At 40.8% G+C, this 9051-nt stretch overlaps 1 protein-coding gene across 1 annotated transcript; it reads left to right on the top strand.

The window, feature by feature from the left end:
* The first annotated feature begins 2051 nt into the window (after positions 1-2051).
* On the top strand, positions 2052-8756 carry LOC109864641 (protein atonal homolog 8-like). Its single transcript, XM_020452496.2, has 3 exons — positions 2052-3117; positions 4564-4755; positions 7803-8756. The coding sequence occupies exons 1-3, from the start codon at positions 2440-2442 to the stop codon at positions 7806-7808; spliced, it is 876 nt and encodes a 291-aa protein (XP_020308085.1). The 5' UTR covers positions 2052-2439; the 3' UTR covers positions 7809-8756.
* The last annotated feature ends 295 nt before the right edge of the window (positions 8757-9051 follow it).

Genomic DNA, 9051 nt, shown 5'->3' with positions numbered 1-9051 from the left:
CATCTTCAGATTAGCCTTAACGTCGGTAGCCCTGCCCCCTGGTAAACAGTGTATGATCGCTGGATGATTTGTTTTAAGTCTAATAATGCGGGTAATGGAGTCGCCAATGACTAGAGTTTTCAATTTGTCAGAGCTAATGGTGGGAAGCTTCGGCATCTCAGACCCCGTAACGGGAGGAGTAGAGACCAGAGAAGACTCTGCCTCTGACTCTGACTCGCTGCTTAATGGGGAAAACCGGTTGAAGTTTCTGTCGGCTGAATGAGCGACACCGGTTGAGCGTTCCTACAGCATTTCCTTCCAGAAACCGTGAGAAAGTTGTCCGGCTGCGGGGACTGTGCCAGGGGATTTATACTACTATCTGTACTTACTGGTGGCACAGACGCTGTTTCATCCTTTCCTACACTGAAATTACCCTTGCCTAACGATTGCGTCTGAAGCTGGGCTTGTAGCACAGCTATCCTCGCCGTAAGGCGAGTACAGCGACTGCAATTAGAAGGCATCATGTTAATGTTACTACTTAGCTTCGGCTGTTGGAGGTCCTGACGAATCGTGTCCAGATAAAGTGTCCGGAGTGAAAAAGTTGAGAAAAAATATATATATATATACATACATATATATATAAACGGTAATTAAAAAGTAAAAACCGTAAAGTTGTCAGGTAGCAAAATAGGTTGGCAACAAAACGCACAGCAACTCGAAAACAAGTCTGCAAGTTGTGACCGGAAATGACGTATCAAAGAACAACTATGGTTTCTCGATTTGATCGGTCTACCCCAATGAATAGCGGATGAATAGCAATTTATTCTCATGCCTGAATTTAAGGTCTGAATACCTGTAAAGAGAAAAGTGCATAAAAAGGGAATTATGTTCCATTTACGAGCGTGTAACTTGGGTCGAAATCGGACTACAATAGTCCAATTATTGGCTAATGCAGTGTAATGCAACAAAGTAACAGTTGAAATTGGTTGGAAAGAGGAAATAGAAATGAACAAAACAGATATGCCTCCAAATGAGTATGGTGAAAACTACATTTTAACTAAGACCCTTACCAAAAAGCTATAAATTACCTCACCAGAGCAGCACAGCAACAGTGCCAGCTGGAAATATTTACTCTTGAGGCCTGGTGGTGGGCTAGCATCAGCCAGGGCAGAGTACATGCCAGAGCAATTTAATATTAGGAGGAAGAAGCAGGTCGCTGAGTGGCTGGCACTCTGCCCAGGAACAACTGGAGGCCTTTGTGTTTAAAAAAGAAAGAGCTAAAGCCAAAGCATGTTTGGATCTCTCCACTCAAGAAAATTGTTCTGACATTAGGGCTGGTCACTGATGCTAAAAAGTTGTATGTATGACATACAGTAGTTTGGTCCTTTATCTCTATCACATGAAAGGCTTCCTATTTGTTTTGTGTGTACAAAATATTTGTTTGACTTCTGCATGTGTACCAACCAACTGATCTATTTCATAATACCTTCAACTATTTAAATATTCACATTTTAGTCAGAAAGGGCCTTCATGCTCACACACACAGAGAAAGTGAGAGAGAGTGAGTGAGTGAGTGAGTGAGTGAGTGAGTGAGTGAGTGAGTGAGTGAGTGAGTGAGTGAGTGAGTGAGTGAGTGAGAGAGAGAGATTCTGCAGTAGGTGGCAGCATTGTACTAACTTCTTCCAGTGCTTCAATAGATCTGAGGACTGTTCCCTCTATTAGTCTGCCATGTTCCAGTGGGTGTCACAGTATGTATGAAAAACATTATTTTCTATAAACAGACACATCAAAAAGTATACGCTATCACTGTTACCATGTGCACTATAGTGGGCTTATTTAAGTTTTGCATGCTCAATAAAGACCCCCCAAAAACTCTTTACCCCAGCTCTCATGTATATCCTATGTAAAATGTATTTGCAATGCATACAGATTGTGATATAAAAACATGTACAGCATTTATGACGATAACTATTGCCATTATAATTGTCCTGTAGGCCGGTTCACAAAAGTCACCGTAGGGGTTAATCTGTTATTACGCACCGCAAGAAGGATTTTGGGCAGTCTCTCGCTGTAGGCGGCGTGGCGATTTATCTCACCGACAGGGGCTTATATGTAAACTGAGGCTAAACAAATACAGATGAACCTCAGAGCATATTCACAAAAAATACTGGCAATTTTGGATGGTTCAGAAGATGCTCGGAATCCACGGGAGCAACACGCGCCTGCACATGCAGTCTATTCTTGTTGTTATATATAGGCCTCGTAAGCTTGTTGATGCATATCTATCATTAGAATCAGGGTGCTGCATTGCAAAGGGACCTATCCGACTTTGTTATATTGATTCAATTACAATAGAATATTATTATTGTACTGTTGCGCAATATTACTACCTACATATTTCGTTTATAAGGCAGTGGCACTGTTGGTTTTCAATTGTGCACAGTGCGTATTTGTGTTGAAATGAGGAATCCACATCTACTCAGCGATGGCTGGAAAACAATCAATGCTAAGGATGCAACTGGGAATAAAAAGTTTAAACGAAAAGGTCGGGACCCAAAACGTGTCACCAGTGAAGAAGTCCAAAGTTTCGCGGATGATTTAAGAGTGGAAGACGACTCTATGGGGGAACTGATGGAAGAGACATGTAGAAACCGTGTCCAAAAAAGACTGCAGGACCCTGGTACAGTTTTATCTGTGGAGAAATCGATCATTTCATCTGATAACCCGAATATTGCTATTGACATGAGGATAAATGCTTTACCATCTACAGTTACTGGGACGCTCCCATCACAGCCGCAGCCTTTTTCCGAGTCAACATCAACAAGCAGAGACTCCTTTCACAGCACATTCCCACAGGTTACAAGTTATGACCATCAACAGTCATTTGTGTCTGATCACACATTACAGTCCCGGGTCGTCCTGTGCCAGCGCTCCGAGAGGTCCCTCTCCTCAGCTTCTCAGGCGTCCTACATCAATAGCAGCGACCTGATGGAATCGCCAAGGAAACGGCTGGGAGAAACGTCTGGCGTCATCACTGAGATCAGAGCAGTTCAGCAGACACGGAGGCTACTGGCTAATGCCAGAGAGAGGACCCGGGTGCATACCATCAGTGCAGCCTTTGAGGCGCTGAGAAAGCAGGTATTTCCACTGAATTCACTAAACACACAATGAGGCCTCTTGTACAGAATGTTATGTTTATGCTGAACTCAGAGTAAGTTGTTGCACTTAAATTCCCATGTGTCAACTGTATGGAGTTATGTACATTATGAAAATTATGGGGAATTTCACTATAAAATAGACCTACTTGAGTACTAACTATATGGCCCCTTTTATAGATAGTTTATTAAATGAATTTCAGTGTAGATAATGCACAGTTTGCTAGGCGACATTAAAGATATGAGAATGAACAGTACAAAATCTTTAAGACATGTCAGTCCAAACAATTGAAATGTCACTCTGATGACACCTCTCACAATGGTAGAAACAAGATGTCAAATGCATAGGAAACAGGGAACAAGTTTCTTAATGACAAAGGAAACCTCTTCACACTCCAATAGGCCTGATACAGCATGTATGTGTACTATGAACTATCAATGTCAAATAAAACAAATAACTTTTACGTTTACCAAATCCAACATGAAATATCTATCCCTTTGAAAACAAAAAACAGGGACATTTTCGCTGTGAACCCTTTTACTGTGTCATGTCATCACCAGCTGCTTTGGCACTTAGAAAGACATGGTGGAAAACTGTCACGTGACACCAACTGACACCAACAACAGTAACTAAAGAGCATATACAGTAGCCTAACTAAAAATCTCCTAAACTTGGCCGTACCATCCGCTCATATCAGTATATACCATGAGTGTACGAAACTTTAGGGACACCGGTCCTTTCCATGACTGCATGGGGTGGCAGAGTAGCCTAGTGGTTAGAGCTTTGGACTAGTAACCGAAAGGCTGCAAGTTCAAATCCCCAAGCTGACAAGGTACAAAGCTGTCGTTCTGCCCCTGAACAGGCAGTTAACCCACTGTTCCTAGGCTGTCATTGAAAATAAGAATTTGTTCTTAACTGACTTGCCTAGTTAAATAAAGGTAAAATAAATAAAAATTGACTGACCAGGTGAAGCTATGATCCCTTATTGATGCCAATTGTTAAATCCAATTCAATTAAAGAATCATGTTTAAGCCTTGAGACAATTGAGACATGGATTGTGTATGTGTGCCATTTAGAGGGTGAATGGGCAAGACAAAATATTAAATGTACCTTTGAATGGGGTATGGTAGTAGGTGCCAGGTGCACTGGCTTGAGTATGTCAACAACTGCTACGCTGCTGGGTTTTTCACACCACCCAAAGGATATCCAGCCAACTTGACACAACTGTGGGAAATATTGGAGTCAACATGGGCAAGCAACTCTGTAGAACACGTTTGACACTTTGTAGAGTCTATGGCCTGACAAATTTACGCTGTTCTGAGGGCAAAAGAGGGGGTTGGGGGATGCAACTTAATATTAGGAAGGTGTTCCGAGTGTTTTGTACACTCTGTGTATGACCAAACCTAACCAAAGTGTAACCCTATACAGGTGCCCTGCTACTCCTATGGACAGAAGTTGTCAAAGCTGGCTATATTAAGAATCGCCTGCAACTACATCCTGTCGTTGGCTCAGCTTGCAGACCTGGACTACACCCCAGATAACGGCAACATGAGCTTCAGAGAGTGTGTGGAGCAGTGCACCCGCACCCTGCAGGCCGAGGGACGCTCCAAGAAGAGAAAGGTAAATAGGATCTAGGGAAGAGAAGAGAAGGGAAGGCAAGATTCAGTATTTAGGATTTTGTCTAATGACAGTCTGGCCTGGGATGTTACCCTGTGCATAAAAGTCTGGCCTGGGATTTTACCCTGTGCATAAAAGTCTGGCCTGGGATGTTACCCTGTGCATAAAAGTCTGGCCTGGGATGTTACCCTGTGCATAAAAGTCTGCCCTGGGATTTTACCCTGTGCATAAAAGTCTGGCCTGGGATTTTACCCTGTGCATAAAAGTCTGGCCTAGGATTTTACCCTGTGCATAAAAGTCTGGCCTGGGATTTTACCCTGTGCATAAACGTCTGGCCTGGGATTTTACCCTGTGCTTGTGTTCTTTGGCTGAAGGCCACATGCAGCAATGACAAGATGGGTTGAGACATTGACATGGAAATGGACTCTTGCAAGTGGAAAGTACTCAAGCACACAGATGGAGACATTGCTGAGGTATTGTAATAAGTTTGCTATAAAGTTCAAGGCCATCAAAAACAGAGCAGGGACTCTGAAGCATTAGTAGTTACAGAGAGGGAATGGAAAGCCAAGTCAAAGCTAGCTTCTAATTCAAACATGTTTTTGACAATATAGCATATCAATAACCTTGAAACATAAACTGTGCTTATAAACAAAGCCATTGATAAATAGCAACAGGTGACCATACAAGACCAATAAAATAAAGCTAATTGGAATAGAGCTTTTCTTTCCTTTCTTTCTACTAGTTAAACACCTCTCCTCCTTCACTGTCATGTCATTTCCTAACAAAACTATATGATGTGTTTGAATGACTGGTGAATTGATGATATCACAGCAGTGAAAACTTCCCTTTTACTGATCAGGAAGCGGCAAAGATAATTTGATGGTTCGGGGGGAAAACATGGGGCAGTGCGACAGACAGAGGGATGGTAATTCTAACGATAATGATAACAAAAGAGGAAAGAATACACTCTCACCAATTAAGAGAGGCATTCCTTTGCCTAATAGGGATCCCATTAAATTAAATCATCATCAACTCGTGTTTGAAAGAGAACTGGGTGTTCCGCCAGAACAGGAGAAAAAGTGCCCCGGGTGAATAAAAGAGGTGATTGATGCCTTTGTGTGCAGTTTTATGACACTGGGAGTCATGTAAACTGAGGCTGAACTTCCTCCAGCCCTCTCCTGGATCCACACATCTGCATGGCCTCTCTATAAATCAACAGGGTTTTTAATGCACAGATGAGATCCAAGCATGGAGAATGTTAATTTACACATTAATTAAGGTTTTAACACTGTTCTATCGATTACTTTCCCCCCCAGTTCCTCATCTGTCCCGTCAGTCTTCTCCTCTGTCACTTTATCTCTCGTTTATTCTCTAGATCACCCTCTCATTCGCTTTCCCCCATTTTCTTTCTTGGTGAAACAACATTATAATTTAATCTAAGTTTTAAAACTCACTGTTAGTCATTTAATCATATCTGGAAAGTAAATGCCCAAACGTATAAAAAAAAGAATTCAATGATGTCATTTGGGTAAATTTCACAGAGAGGATTCCAGCTGCTCTTCATCTATTTCCAAAACTCATAACATAACATAACACAATTGTTTTCAAATAGGTTGATTACCCCTGACTATTCATTAAAGTACTGAATAAATAAATACAGTAACTTAAAAAAAACTATAAACAAGTTGTATTTCATATACATTACATACACATTTTGTAAACCACAAATTACAACTTCAAACTTTTTTTTACATCCCCTGTAAACCGGTTGATGAAAATATTTGAAAACTTTTCTTAATAAAGAAATTAATAATACAATGATGAATTAGGTGTTTGTTCATAGATTACATTTCCTACATAGTTACATGCACATAACTTTTCCCTGCACTCCTAGTGCTCGGCTCTCTCTAGCTCTCTCTCTCTCACTGTGAGCTAATGTGTTTCCTTAGCATAAGAGCATTCACAAGGAAACAAGCTGAGCTGCTTTTTTTCCCCTGTCAGTCCCAGACACCAGATGTTCGTAACTCTAGTTGGGAAGTCCTGCTGGCGCCACTCAGGGCAGAGGGCAGGGTGAAGGCACGCGAGCTGAAGCCCAGAGAACTCACTCGCTGCAGGAATTGGCACATTCCCCAGCGCAGTGCTGGCACATTCCCCAGCTCTCCCCTGGCCATCTGTTCCAAAAAAACACTTTGAAAAAAAACAAAAAAACACTGATCCTCACTCTCCCAGGATACAGCACTGAGCAGCAGCTGTTACAAGAGAGAGAGAGAGGGGGGGGTAGCTGTGTAAGAAAGAAATCCCTTTGTCAGAGAGAGCCAGTGAGTCTGAGGGGAAACTTCAGGGGGGAAAAGTTTTCTTTCAATGCATACTGATTTAAGTAAATTTAGAGCTGATTCCTGCACTCATTTAAAGCCCTGAACTCTGCTCTGAATTCACTTATTGTCTACTGAATGGAACTTTTTCCCAATAAAATTTCAAATCTAGCATGTAAATAATACTTATTTGTGTAATGTTTTAAACATCATGTTAATCAAATCAAAGATTTGTGGATATTCACATGTAAAATGAAATACTTATTGTTAGAAGTATTTGGAAAACAAATGCATGGAAATAGAATCATAAACACTAAACAGTATACTGTAAATAATTTAGTACAACAAACAAGCTAACACCATCAAGCCTTAAACAAATGTACAAATTCTCTGGCATGTGTCCTTGCCCTCAATAAGGAGGTAAAGTGGGGAAAGAAGAATCTGTCTCTTTATAGAAACACAATAAGGAAAATGTTTTGGTTGGTTTGCATCCAATGCTAAAGAGAGGGCCAAAGAATTTGGTTGTGTCCCACTCAATTCTACTCTGCATCTGATCTGACAAAGCAGTTATTTTCCTGGAATGGTTTATATTTTTCTACCCCATGTACTTACAACTCGGGCACCTATGAGGTCACTGGATATGCATGCAAGCTTTATTTTTACAGTTCTATTTGTACACATCCCAGCACCTCTTGATATGCACCCACATCTTGATACATGCTTTTATGTCTTTTGCAGGACTAAAATCAGTGGCGTGAACCAGACTTCTTAAACAAGGCCCTTGAAATAAAGCAGCTCTTCACACCTCTTCTTGAGGTTCTTCAAGGCCCCTCCTGGGAGGGGACTACAAAAGCAGGCACTTAGACATATGATGGACCTAATTTCATAGACCTACTTGATACCTTTTGAGCTAGCAGGCATATCAACAATCACCAGTTATGGATATCTTTCTGCCTGTCATGTGTTGGAAGGAACAGTTGAAAGTGTGGAGACAGCATTGGATGTTCTTTATGCAAACATGCAAGCATATGCCTGGTGGATGATGTCAGATTGTTTAATCACATGACAATGACATTTTAGTCCTTTAGCAGATGCTCTTATCTTGAGCATCTTACAATAGTGATCGCGTACAATTTTAGTCCTTTTTTGTTTTCTGTACTGGTCCTCCATGGGAATTGAACCCACAACCCAAGTGCCATGCTTTACCAACTGAGCCACACAGGACAAACTGAAGGCAGAGACAGCAGTGATTATAAGAGTTCATAACTGAAATTATAACATTTGTATTCAACTATAAATCCCAATGCCTTTTCAATGATGTACAAGTTGTTTTCTTGACAGTATGATTTGTAATTCCTGGACAATGGAAACTAACTATTGAAAGCGCTCATACATATATATGACTAGAACGTAACGTGAAATAATATGACATACAGTAATGGTATTTTATTCGGCAACTGTTTTCATGTGTTGAAGAATGAATGAAGTAAAATGGGTTATTCTCTGCTACCTGTGCTCAGTATTTAACAACATCCCAGATTGATACATTTAAGTGACCTCCCTTTCCTTTTCAGCATGAACATTCTCTGACTGTTGTTCTGTGCTCATCAAGCACTTTCTAACCAGAAATAAAGAAACTGTTGTTCATGTATTTGAATGGATATTCATGATCATTAAACACCTTTAAATTACTATCTCAAGTACTGCTAACCTCATACACTACACCTTCAAACAGGTTATTGCAGCTGTAAGAGAGAGCATCTATGAAATTTCCCTTACAAAGTTGTAATTATAAATATGAATAACACATGATGCAAAGTAATTTAATTTTCCATCTAAAGCTACCTCGTGTGTGTGTATAAATCTTGTGTGATATTATGTGCTCACACTTCATCATAGACTACAATACGTCTCTTTCAGGCAAGAGTCATAGAAAGGACATCCCAAAAGGACTTGTCAACGTCACCACTGTTGGTGGCCCCCAAGA

This window comes from Oncorhynchus kisutch, linkage group LG19 (assembly GCF_002021735.2).
Source record: "Oncorhynchus kisutch isolate 150728-3 linkage group LG19, Okis_V2, whole genome shotgun sequence".
NCBI classification, from domain to species: Eukaryota; Metazoa; Chordata; class Actinopteri; order Salmoniformes; family Salmonidae; genus Oncorhynchus; species Oncorhynchus kisutch.
This window is presented reverse-complemented; position numbering and strand designations above follow the sequence as displayed.